The sequence below is a fragment of the Sprattus sprattus genome (genome assembly GCF_963457725.1).
Source record: "Sprattus sprattus genome assembly, chromosome: 14".
NCBI classification, from domain to species: Eukaryota; Metazoa; Chordata; class Actinopteri; order Clupeiformes; family Clupeidae; genus Sprattus; species Sprattus sprattus.
Window position 1 is genome coordinate 2732881 of NC_137912.1, and position 13660 is coordinate 2746540.

Genomic DNA, 13660 nt, shown 5'->3' on the forward strand with positions numbered 1-13660 from the left:
TGGTTAGAGAGAGAGGACTCAAATTGAGAGGAAGTGTGTGTGTGTGTGTGTGTGTGTGTGTGTGTGTGTGTGTGTGTGTGTGTGTGAGAGAGAGAGAGAGAGAGACAGAGAGAGGGAGTAAAGGAGGGTTTGACAGACTGACTCTCGTGTGAAGAGGGGTTGTCATCTTTTGAAGTTCAGTCTGCCTTTTAAAACTGTAGGAGTATCCATTCGTTCACAGAGATGGGGCAATTTAACAGAGAGAGAGAGGGAGTGAAAGAGAGAGAGAGAGGGAGTGAAAGAGAGAGAGAGAGAGGGAGTGAAAGAGAGAAAGAGAAGAAACAGAAGTAGTGAGGGAAGAGGATGGGAGATGCATAGAGAGGGAGAAATGGAAAGACAGTGTGAGAGGAGTTACTGTCAGTATGAGAGAGAAAAAAGCAGATGAGAGAGGTAGAGGGAAAAGAGAGATAGAGAGAGAGCTAGAGAGAAAATAGAGAGAGAGAGAGTAAGTGAAAGAGAGAGAAGAGAGAGATGAGGCAGAGAGAAAAGAGAGAGAGCATCTGTATAAAGCATCTGAATAATTTCCACTGAAAGCCCCTTCACAGTGTACAGAGTGAACTTGTCTGCGAGACAAGCTTTGTTATTAGGTGGAGGGCTTTCTTTGTGTGTGTGTGTGTGTGTGTGTGTGTGTGTGTGTGTGTGTGTGTGTGTGTGTGTGTGTGTGTGTGTGTGTGTGAGTGAGTGTGTAATAATAATAATAATAATAATAATAATAATAATAACAATTCATTGTATTCGTAACGCACTCTTCATTCAGAAGAATTTCAGAGCTCCAACATTTTAGAAACTAACTGTAAACAATAAATGGAAATAAAATAAGACTAGTTAATATAAGCATAATAGAAAACTTAGTTACAGTTATTTATCACAAGGCCAGAAATGCCTTTCTGAATACAAATGTTTTAAGGCCAGTCTTAAAGGAGTCCAGCCTCTGCGTTGCCCTTAAGTGGTCAGGGAGGCTGTTCCATAAGTGCGGCGCTGCAGAGCAAAAGGCCCGGTCGCCCATGGTGCGGAGCTTGGTGTTGGGGATGCGGACGAGCGAGCTGTTTGAAGATCTGAGGGTGCAGGTGGAGGTTTGGGGAGTAATTAGTTCTTGCAGGTAGGGAGGTGAATGCCCATTTATGCATGTATGGGTGAGTATAAGGACTTTGTAGTCAATCCGGAAAGAAACAGGGAGCCAGTGAAGTGAGTGTAATATTGGTGTTATGTGCTCATATTTCCGGACTCTCATCAGGATCCTGGCAGCGCTGTTTTGGATGTATTGCAGCTTCTGGATGTTCTTGCCAGTGATCCCATAGAAAAGTGAATTACAATAGTCCAGTCTTGACGAGATAAAGGCGTGGACAAGCTTCTCTGCATCTGACAGGGTTGAAGTGGGGCGGAGTTTGGAGATGTTTTTTAGATGAAAAAAGGAGGTTTTGCACAGGTGTTTTATATGGTCATTAAAGGTCAGGTGAGGGTCAAACCTTACTCCGAGATTAGTGACTGTGGAGAGGGGTAAGATCTAGCCGTCGAAGGTGAGATGAGTTAAGGAGGATGACTTAACTGTATGTACTCTGTGATGGCGCCATGGAGTATGACTTCTTAAATCTGTGATTATGTGTGTGTGTGTGTGTGTGTGTGTGTCTGTGTGTGTGTGTGTGTTTGCGTGTGTGTGTGTGTGTGTGTGTGTGTGTGTGTCTGTGTGTGTGTGTGTGTGTGTGTGTGTGTGTGTGTGTGTGTGTGTGTGTGTGGACTCTGTGATGGTGCCATGGAGTATGACTGCTTAAATCAGTGATTGTGTGTGTGTGTGTGTGTGTGTGTGTGTGTGTGTGTGTGTGTGTGTGTGTGTGTGTGTGTGTGTATGTGTGTGTTTGTGTGTGTGTGTGTGTGTGTGTGTGTGTGTGTGTGTGTGTGTGTGTGTGTGTGTATGGACTATGTGATGGTGCCAAATGAGTATTTCTGCCTAAACCTGTGATTCATCAGATCGCCTTTTTATAGTTCCACACAGGCTGGGTAGAGTTAAAGTGAGGTCACAGACCTTACCCATAATGCATCTGAGGTCAGGTGAAGTCACAGACCTGACCCATAATGCATCTGAGGTCAGGTGAGGTCACATACCTTACCCATAATGCATCTGATGTCAGGTGAGGACACAGACCTGACCCATAATGCATCTGATGTCAGGTGAGGACACAGACCTTTCCCATAATGCATCTGAGGTCAGGTGAGGACACAGACCTTTCCCATAATGCTTCTGAGGTCAGGCCCTGGTGGCCTGTCACAGACAGATAGAGCTGACGAAGTGAGAGCAAGAGGGAGAATTGTAGAGAAAGAGAAAGAGGGACAGAGAGCTAGAGAAAGGAAGAGCAAGAGAGAGTTGAAGAATGAGAGAAAGAGAGTTAGAGAAGGAGGGGGAGATAGAGTTATAGAGAGCTAAAGAAAGAGAGAGAGGGAGAGAGAGCTACAGAGAGGAAGAGTAAGACAGAGTTGAAGAATGAGAGGGAGAGAGTTGGAGAAGGGGGGAGAGAGAGTTGGGGTAGGAGGGGGAGAGAGAGTTATAGAGAGAGGGCAGCAGTTCCTCCTATTAGGAGAGGTTTGTGTTGCGAGGTGTCTTTGATGGAAAGGTTTAGAGCGGTACAACACAATTGGTTTGGTGCAGCAATCAATCTTGGGAGGCAGCCTACCTGACAGGGGGAGACTTGCTGAGTAGACGTTGTGTGTGTGTGTGTGTGTGTGTGTGTGTGTGTGTGTGTGTGTGTGTGTGTGTGTGTGTGTGAGAGCATGTGTTAGCAATAACGCTAATGCTTCCAGGTTCGTTCTGGGACATGGTTAACCTCGACCATCTGGGCGCCCCAGTTTAAGTCATATTCCTTAAGATGAAAGTTATTTCTAATAGCAGCCCCACAGCTGGAAGTTATGAATGTAAAGTGTGTGTGTGTGTGTGTGTGTGTGTGTGTGTGTGTGTGTGTGTGTGTGTGTGTGTGTGTGTGTGTGTGTGTGTGTGTGTGAGAAAGAGAGAGAGAGAGAGAGAGTGTGTGTGATTGTGTGTGAGAGAGAGGGAGAGCGTGTGTGTGAAAGAGAGAGAGAGAGAAAGAGAGAAAAAGAGAGTGTGTGTGTGTGTGTGTGTGTGTGTGAGAGAGAGAGAGAGAGAGAGAGTGAGAGAGAGTGTGTATGAGAGTGTGTGTATGTATGTGTAGTTTTATTCAGATGGTTAACTTAGAGCAGCCCTGTAATTCTCTGTGTACTTTGAGATTGGATCCTGGAGGTCATCAGAGGCCTTCTCCAAGCGAGGGTTGTCGTGGCAATCCTGTCCATAGGGCTCCTCTATTGGGTGGTTCCTCTGACTTAACTTAGCCAGGACTGAGCCATTGTGTGTGTGTGTGACCATGTGCTTGTGCGTGTCTCTGTTTGCTTGTGTGCAGTGTGTGTGTGTGCAGTGTGTGTGTGTGCAGTGTGTGCGTGCAGTGTGTGTGTGTGCAGTGTGTGTGTGTGCAGTGTGTGTGTGAAGTGTGTGTGTGCGTGTGTGTGTGAAGTGCAGTCCTCCACAGAAACCAGCACTCACTTTACAGGTCGTGAAACACAAGTGTGAACGGTAAGCCCAGCCGCTGACAAGCTACTTAAAAAAATCCCAACAAGATGGTAGACGCCAGACGAGAGAAGAAGGGTAAAAAAGGAAAGTTGAAAGCAAAAAACTGTGGAATTGCCTTTTCCAAGGCCCTAAAATAACAACACAGGTGTTTTTCATTTGGGAAACCTGAGGGCATTTTTTCTTTTCTCCTCCACTTTCTCCTGTTTGTTCTTTTCCGTGTTCCATGTTCCGTGTTCCGTGTTCCGTGTTCCGTGTTCCGTGTTCCGTGTTCCGTGTTCCGTGTTCCAGATCTGCGGGCACTGAGGTATGGCTTGACTCCTTGCCTACTTGGGCTGATGGATGCTCTGAGGTTTAGCTCTTGGGCAGACTGGTCCGAGGCTGTCCTTGCCATACATTGGTCTCTCTCTCTCTCTCTCTCTCTCTCTCTCTCACTCTCTCACTTCTCTCTTTCTCTCTCTTTCTCTCTCTCTCTCTCTCTCTCACTCTCTCACTTTCTCTGTCTCTCACTCTCTCACGTTCTCTCTCTTTCTCTCTCACTCTCCCTCTCTCTCTCTCTGTCTCTCCCCCTCTTTCATGTGTTCCCAGCCCTGGCTCTCTCTCCTCCTCTCCGGGTCCAAGTAAGTGGTAATTGGGCTTCTTGGTTCTCTATTAGGAGGCGAAACCTGACACTTGGCTATTTTAATCTCTCATTTTAAAGCCTGTCTCAGATTTTCATAGCTGATGACATTTGTTCTCAGTCGCTTTGGTACATCTCTTAAAACAAGAGGGGGGACTCGGGGGTGAAGGGTGTGTGTGTTAGGGGTGTGTGTGTTAGGGGTGTGTGTGTTAGATGTGTGTGTGTGTGTAAGGGGCCGTGTCAACACTGATATATCTATAATGCTACAGCAGTCAGGCTCCATACAGTGGAACGGCCTCTCATGTCTCCTCTATTTCAGTCTTTGTGAAGGGTCACCATCTTCCTCCACCTCGCATTGGACCATGTGGTAATAGCGGTCAGGGGGTGTGTCTGAGTGTGTGTGTCCCTGTGTGTGTGTCACATGGGGGGTGAGGGGCCTGTGTGTGTGTGTGTGTGTGTGTGTGTGTGTTTGTATGTGTGTGTGTGTGTGTGTGTGTGTGTGTGTGTGTGTGTGTGTGTGTGTGTGTGTGTGTGTGCGCGTGTGTGTGTGTGTGTCTGTGTGTGTGTATGTGTGTGTGTCTGTCAAATCCACTTATCAGTTCCAGCGCTTCACACAACTCTCATCTATATGCAAATCACAGGACGGACAGACTTTCTCCATTTTTTGTATTTTCTTTCTTCCTCCTCTGTTCTTTCTTCCCCCAGCAGCAGGGGGGTTTGAGATGAATATGTTCCTGAGAAGCAGCTGGGCTCTAGCAGCCCCAAGTGTGTCCAGGGAATCAGTGTGTCCAGGCCTAACGAGGGAATCAGGACTTTAGAAGCCCCTAGTGTGTCCAGGCCCTATGAGGGAATTAGGACTTTTTAAGGACTTTTTAAACAGTTTTTTTTTATTATTAGGATTACTGAGGGGAAGTATTAAGACTAATGGTCTTGTTCAGCCATCCCACCTCAAGGCGAAAGAGAAACGTTTGGAGTTTTTCTCTTTCCTTTCTCCTCTTCAGAGTCAGTTGTTGGTCAGATTTCTTGGGTGTACTGTAACTTATTAATTTGATGGTTTGCATGGTTAGTCACCTGCTTCAGAACAGCCTGTCCAGCCTATTGTATCTGTAGGGATAGGCGCGCTCTACTTCAAAACAAATATATAAATGCGTTTTCGGGTGCGAGTAAAAGAATGTAAACTATTGGTAGAATGAAAACCGCACTCTCAAGCTTTTCTCTTTTAACAATAAGACCAGTTTATTTTAGTACAGACGCGTTTTGGCCTTACGCCATCGTCAGTGTGTAGTGTGGACAACAGAACAGTTGTCCACACTACACACTGACGATGGCGTAAGGCCGAAACGCGTCTTTACTAAAATAAACTGGTCTTATTGTTAAAAGAGAAAAGCTTGAGAGTGCGGTTTTCATTCTACCAACAGCATATTGTATCTGGCAGTGGTTTGTCTTTGGCACTGTATTGTTGTTGTTGTTGTTGTTGTTGTTGTTGTTGTTGTTGTTGTTGTTGTTGTTTTGGTTGTTGTTGTTGTTGTTGTTGTTGTTTTGGTTGAAGGGGCTCCATTCACACCTGTGTCTCATCATCCAGTTTTTTTATATCATTTACATTTTGTCATTTCACATTATCAATTAGTCAGTCAGGTTACATTCCTGCACGTCACATCACATCACGCATGACCAGACATGCTTACTTACTCATGGTCATCATGGACAGCTGGTTGGTTGTTGTGTGGTGTTATGTGGACCGCTGGTTGGTTGTGTGGTGTTATGTGGACCGCTGGTTGGTTGTGTGGTGTTATGTGGACAGCTGGTTGGTTGTGTGGTGTTATGTGGACCGCTGGTTGGTTGTGTGGTGTTATGTGGACCGCTGGTTGGTTGTTGTGTGGTGTTATGTGGACCGCTGGTTGGTTGTTGTGTGGTGTTATGTGGACCGCTGGTTGGTTGTGTGGTGTTATGTGGACCGCTGGTTGGTTGTGTGGTGTTATGTGGACCGCTGGTTGGTTGTTGTGTGGTGTTATGTGGACCGCTGGTTGGTTGTTGTGTGGTGTTATGTGGACCGCTGGTTGGTTGTGTGGTGTTATGTGGACCGCTGGTTGGTTGTGTGGTGTTAAGTGGACCGCTGGTTGGTTGTTGTGTGGTGTTATGTGGACCGCTGGTTGGTTGTTGTGTGGTGTTATGTGGACCGCTGGTTGGTTGTGTGGTGTTATGTGGACCGCTGGTTGGTTGTGTGGTGTTATGTGGACCGCTGGTTGGTTGTGTGGTGCTATACAGACATCTGGTCAGGTGGCGTTGTTATGATGGGATACGTTGCCAGCTACAGCCCTGGCGTGTTGAGCCTGGCGTGGTGAGCCTGCCGCGGTCAGCATGCGCTGCGACCCACGGTCTGGCCGAGGTCCGTCTGTGACAGATGCGATGTGTCTGACAGGACAGGAGGACGGGCCACCCTGGGGAGAGGAGGAGGTTTAATTAGGGTAGCCCAAAGTCTAATTACCACCAACATCAAAGCCCCCCCCCCCTCTCTCTCTCTCTCTCTCACTCTCTCCCTCTTTCTGTCTCTCACTCTGTCTCTGTCTATGTGGGTGTTCATCTCTCTCTCTATTTCAGTCAGTCCTTTCCCTGTCTCTCTCTCTCTCTCTCTCTCTCTCTCTCTCTCTCTGTCTGTCTCACCCTCTCTCTCTCTCTCTCTCTCTCTCTCTCTCTCTCTCTGTGTGTCTCTCCATCCCCTTAGTATTTTTAACTTCTATCTTCATTCTGTCTCTTTATTTCCATTATTTTCTTTTTCTATTTCAATGTGTGTTTTTCACTGACCCTATCCATCTCTCCATCTCTCCATCTCATATTCTCTCTGCTTTTGGATTTCCCGCCTCACCCTGCTGCCTCACACTCTCTCTCTCGACCATGACGCCCTCCTCTCTCTCTATTTCTCTCCTGGCTGTAGTCTGCCTCCCCTGACCCTTTACCCTAACCCAGCTCCCTCCTCACCCCTGGGTACCCCTGGGTAGTGCGGTCCTGGAGTGAACCGGCTCATTATCCAGCCCCGTTAACCATTAAACACAGCCCACAGCCCTGATTCACAGGCAATAAAGAGAGCAGCAAGCAAGGAGAAGAGAAAATAAAAACAACGAAACTAACCAAACCAAATCAGCTGTGTTTTGGAGCATTCGCTGCGTCCCGCTCCAAAAAACCTCTTGCCCCGGTGACTAATGCTGTTTCCCCCCTGATAATGAGAACCTGATGAACGAGCCGTTCAAATTCACTGGAATTGGCTTCCGTGCTCAATCCCCCACCCGCCTCCATCTCAGACCACGCCAGAGAAGCACAAAGAGCAGCCAAGGTGCTGCGCTAGCTAGCTAGCTTTCGCATTAGAGATGTTGAGTTGGCTCTAGCGTTAGCATGCTGGAGAGATTTTGAGTTGGCTTTAGCATTAGCATTAGCATGCTGAAGAGATGTTGAGTTAGTTTTAGCGTTAGCGTTAGCTTGCTGAAGAGATGTTGAGTTGGCTTTTAGCGTTAGCGTGCTGAAGAGATGTTGAGTTAGCTTTAGCGTTAGCATGCTGAAGAGATGTTGAGTTGGCTTTAGCATAAGCGTTAGCATGCTGAAGAGATGTTGAGTTGGCTTTAGCGTAAGCGTTAGCATGCTCAAGAGATGTTGAGTTGGCTTTAGCGTTAGCCTTAGCATGCTCAAGAGATGTTGAGTTGTCTCGGCAGCCATATTTGCTCTAACAAATCGATGAAGTTAGGCAAGAGGGCCAGTAAATGGTGTTTTAATGCTGATATCCGTGAAAGGTATTTAATGACACAGCTCGAGACGTCCTGTCACACACACACACTCACAGTCACACTCATAGACACTGAAACACTTACACACACACACACAGACACACACACACACACACACACACACACACACACACACACACACACAGACATACACACACATGCACGCACACACACAGAGACACAAATTTACAGGCACGCAGACAGTATTTAATCACACAGTGCTTTTCCTCCTTCTCTTCTGTTTGTAGCTCTCTCTGCACACTTTCGAGTATGCGAGCCCTACTCCGACCACAAGGGGCACTACCACTTTGGGTTCCACTGCCCCCGTCTCTCTGACAACAAGACCTACATGTTCTGCTGTTACCATAACAACACAGCCTTCAAGTACTGCTGCAACGAGACAGAGTTTCAGAGCGTCATGCAGATGAACATCACGAACGCGGATGGCTTCGCACACAAGTGAGCACCCATGCACACACACACACACACACACACACACACACACACACACACACACACAAATACACTAGCACACACACACACACTAAAACACTAACACACACACACATACACACAACCACACACACACACACACACACACACACACACACACACACAAACACACTAGCACACACACACACACACACACACACACTAAAACACTAACACACACACACATACATACAACCACACACACACACACACACACACACACACACACACACATATACACTCACTTGTGTAAGGCCACTCTTTCAGGTTGCACATATTGTAATGTTCGCTTTTGCACACACTTTCACACACACACACAGACAATCACTTATGCAAATACAGATACATGTGCATTCATTCTTGCACACAATCATTGCAAGCTATGGTTGTACCTTGGTAAACAAAGGCCCTGTTTCTGTTCCGGCCCTGATCCGGCTAAGTTATGGCTCAGATTTGGTCCTGATATGGTCCTGATATGCTCCTAAGTTGGTCCAAGGATACATCCACACTAATTTTGAAATGTATCACTTTTGCTGCGTTTATGCGTTGCGTCCATCACTTCTTTAGAGTGTTGCGTCCATCTCTACTCTAGAGTGTTTGAGCCCCTTAGGTGCTGCTGGCCCCGATTTCATTTGCATGCTAGTGTTGGCCAATACTGAGGCTCGAAAACTCTTAAAAGTAAGATAGCTGTCGTACTACCTTGCTGTCTCGTCAAGACAGGTGTCTTGCACGAGATATTTCTACGGGTGACGGTATCTAAAAAAAAGTGGTTTTGAACGATAGCGTGTATGATACAATTTGACGTTGAACGCTGAAAGAACCTTAGGCCATCTTACGTAGTTTAACGTGGTGACGTTAGAAATTTGACTGACTGACACCTCGCAAATCACATCAACCATTATTGCTGGTTACAATAACGGTGTTATCGGATAGGGCAGTGTCTATTTCTCTGTAACTTTGGAGAAATTTTTTGCGAGTAAACGTGGAAAGATGTAAATTTACATACAAAACACGACCGTCAGCGGAGTTTGGTCCGCCATCTTTGTTTACAATTTGCAGTTTCCGGAAGGAGCTAGCGCACAGGTTTATGGGTTATAGGCAGCGTCAAGGCTGCATTTATGCTACCTTGGAAAATTACCGTTACGCTGTGATTTTAAGGTATCTTATAAACCCGGAAGAGACAGATTGACGAATTTCGAACAGTCCTTCACAGCATTTTAAGATTTTTCGAACAGAACCTGAGACTTTTTGACGCAGACGCCCACTTTAACTTCCTGACTGGGTCTTACCAGTCATGACGTGTCCTTCCCTGATTCGTCACACTCCCATCATGTGACAATCTGCTTCCTGTTTCACTGGCACGCGCATGCCTAGTGGTCGTGAATGGTCGTGTGATATGCCTTTTCAGGTGTGTTAGTATGGACAGAGATTATTTATGTTACGGAACTAAAACACTCGTCTGGACTGAGATTGATCTTGGTTTAAAACGCCAGTTAAAACGCAGCCCTAAATACTGTGTGTGTATCACACACGCGAGCAGCACGAGGCCTAGCTGAAGCACACACACATAGTGCATGCATAGTCTATACATAGAAGAATGCCGTCACACGTACACAAGCACACACACACACACACACACACACATGAGCGATGCATAGTCTGTACACAATCGAATGCAGTCACACGTACACACACACACACACACACACACACACACACATGAGCGATGCATAGTCTGTACACAATCGAATGCAGTCACACGTACACACACACACACACACACACACACACACACACACATGAGCGATGCATAGTCTGTACACAATCGAATGCAGTCACACGTACACAAGCACACAAAATAGACAGATAAAGACGTCAAAAGAAAAAAATAGGCATCTCCCTTGCTCTCTCTCTCCCTCTCCCTCCCTTTCTCCACCTCTCCCCCTCTCCCTCCATTTCTCCACCTCTCCCCCTCTCCCTCTCTCTCTCTCCCTCCCTCTCCCCTTCTCTCTAACTTTCACACACACCCACAAGCATGAAAACACCTCAGTGGTGTATTTTCTGCCTCCATCTGTTTGTGTCTTGTCGAGTCTGTGCTTGTTTTGGACGGCACGCATTTTTGCAAATTGCCTCACATTCCCTAATTTGTCAGGCTCTCCAGTCGAGATCAGTCGGAGGTCTGATGATCAAACAAGAAAACAAACATCACGTCTTTGCACAGTGTTTCCACTTGATGCAAAAATCAATTCACAGTTCATCTTGAGAGCACACTATCCATCCTCCAAAACACACACACAGACACACTTGTATATTATCCTTAAGGGAGGATGAGAAAAGGTGTGTGTGTGTGTGTGTGTCTTTGAGTCTGTTTTTCATTTTCACTTAATTCAGATTCCTGCCTCCTCTCCTCTCCTCTCTTCCCCTCTCCTCTCTTCCCCTCTCTTCTCCTCCCCTCTCTGTTCTCCATGCCAGGCCTAGTCCCACATAGCATACCCTTTCATTAGTCTCTCTGTGTGTGTGTGTGTGTGTGTGTGTGTGTTAGCATCTATGCTAATGGGAGCCTTGACAATGTTCCCATCCCCTGCACCAAATGAAACACTTGTGAAGGTCAGCTAGACTCTGGAGCTCACAGCCCGAGGCAAGCGTGAAAAAGTCATTTCACACTTCAGGCTTGGCTTGATCCTCCTGGGCCACTGTACACAGTCTGTGAGAGTTTGTGCTGCCTCAATGGACAGTTGTACGGCAGCGATTCCTGCCAAAGCAATCTCAGATAGCTGGAAACCTCTATTAGAGGCACTTCACAGGTCTGTGACCTGGCTGCTTATGGGGACCATTCAGTGGTGTGATGGTCCCTGGAGAAGTGGGTATACTCTTAACTTTGCAGTTTTTAAGCAGCCCATACAGCACAGAATAAACGGCCTGTTTTGAGAAGTGGGTATACACAATGCCGACTGAAAAATAAGTGGGTATACTCTGTATACCTGTTTCTCTTTTTATCTCTCCCTCTCTCTCCCTCTCTATCCCTCTCTTTCTCTCTCTCTCTCCCCCTCTCTCCCTCTCTCTCTCTCCCTCTCTCTATCCCTCTTTCTCTCTCTTTCCCTCCCTCTCTCTCTCTCTCCCTCTCTCTCTCTCTCTCTCTCTCTCTTTCTCTCTCTCCCTCTCTCTCTCTCTCCCTCTCTCCCTCTCTCTCTCTCTCTCTCTCTCTTTCTCTCTCTCCCTCTCTCTCTCTCTCCCTCTCTCTCTCTCTCTCTCTCTCTCTCTCTCCCCGTGTTTATTCAGGTGAACAGTCATTAACCGGGTGTCAGGGCATGTGAACTCGCTCTAATTGGCCTGACTGAACGTCTTTAGTGTTTTTGGAGCCGCTGGATCCTCACAGGGAAAAACTATCAATCCATCCAAACACCTCTCTAAACACCAGTGATTTAAACGAGCATAATGTCTTTCTCTCCCTCTCTTTCTCTTTCTCTCCCTCTCCCACTCTCTCTCTCTCTCCCTCCATCTCCCTCTCTCCCTCTCTCTCTCCCTCTCTCTCTCCCTCTCCCTCTCTCTCCCTCTCTCTCCCTCTCCCTGTCTCTCTCTCCCTCTCTCTGCATCTCTCTCTCTCTTCCTCTCCCTCACTCCTTCTCTCTCGTTCTCTCTCTCTCTCCCCTTCCTCTGGCGCTCTCTCTTCACTTTCTGCCTACTCTCTCTCATCCATCACACCTTCTCATTCTCTCTTTCTCTCTCTCTCTCTCTTATTTACTCTCTTCCTTCTCCATCACTCCCTTCACCCCTTCATACTTCTCATTGCTCTCCTCCTCTCCCTCCCCCCTTCATTTATCTACTTCTCTTTTTTGAGGCCTGTGATCCAGAGCTTGATTGTAGGGTATGTTTTAATGGTTTAGTGATAACGATAATAGATTTGATAAAAGATTGTTTAATCTCTCTATTTCTCTCTCTCCCCCTCCATCTTCTCTCTCCATTCCCCTTTTCTCTCTCTCCCCCTCCCTCTTCTCTCCCCCTCCTCTCGTTCTCTCCACCTCTCTCTTCTTCTCCATCTGTCACTCTCCATCTCCCTCTTCTTCTCTCCCTCCCCCCTCCACTTCTGTCTCTCCCTCTCTACATCTCCCTCTTCTTCTCCTCTCCGCCTCCCCCCCTCTCTCTCTCCACCTCCCTCTTCTTCTCTCTCTCCCTCTCCCTCTTCTTTGCACCTCCCTTTTCTTTTCTCTCCCCCCCTTCTCCTCTCCACCTCCCCCCTCCCTCTTCTCTCCCCCCCCCCCCCCCCTCTTCTCCTCTCCTCCCCCCCCTCTCTTCTCCTCCCCCCCTCCCCTCCTCTCCACCCCTCCCTCAGTAACTACACGGCCCTGATCGGCGTGTGGGTGTACGGCTTCTTCGTGATGGTGCTGCTGGCGCTGGACTTCATGTACTACTCGGCCATGAACTACGAGGTGTGCCGCGTCTACCTGGAGCGCTGGGGGCTGGGGGGCCGCTGGCTCAAGCAGGCCCGTAGCCAGTGGCAACGCCACGCCCGGGGGGGCGGAGACGACGACGAGCCTGGGGGGGCCGGGCCCGAGCCTGGGGCTGGCCTGATCCTGGGGCCCCAGCACCACCACCCACAGCCCAGCCTCAGAGCGGAGCCACAGAGCCCCACCCTCATGACCTTCCAGACCTCCACCGCCTGGTGAGTGACAGGGTGGGACCCAGGGGGCGGGAGACGGAGGGAATATGCAGGGGTGGATGTATATAGTGGATGTATAAAATGGATGTATATAGTGGATGTATGTAGTGGATGTATATAATGGATGTATATAGTGGATGTATGGAGTGGATGTATGTAGTGGATGTATATAGTGGATGTATAAAATGGATGTATATAGTGGATGTATGTAATGGATGTATATAGTGGATGTATGGAGTGGATGTATGTAGTGGATGTATATAGTGGATGTATAAAATGGATGTATATAGTGGATGTATGTAGTGGATGTATATAGTGGATGTATATAATGGATGTATGTAGTGGATGTATATAGTGGATGTATATAGTGGATGTATAAAATGGATGTATATAGTGGATGTATGTAGTGGATGTATATAGTGGATGTATGTAGTGGATGTATGTAGTGGATGTATATAGTGGATGTATATAATGGATGTATATAGTGGATGTATATAGTGGATGTATGTAGT

At 47.3% G+C, this 13660-nt stretch overlaps 1 protein-coding gene across 1 annotated transcript in view; it reads left to right on the forward strand.

Moving 5' to 3' along the window:
• Positions 1 to 13155, forward strand: part of shisal1a (shisa like 1a) — a gene marked incomplete at both ends in the record, with an annotated part of 16086 nt that extends 2931 nt beyond the window's left edge. The window contains 2 exons of the mRNA XM_080851437.1: positions 8248 to 8458; positions 12822 to 13155. Of these exons, the coding sequence (XP_080707563.1) occupies positions 8248 to 8458; positions 12822 to 13155 (545 nt within the window). The remainder of the gene's footprint in view (positions 1 to 8247; positions 8459 to 12821) is intronic.
• Positions 13156 to 13660: the final 505 nt, after the last annotated feature.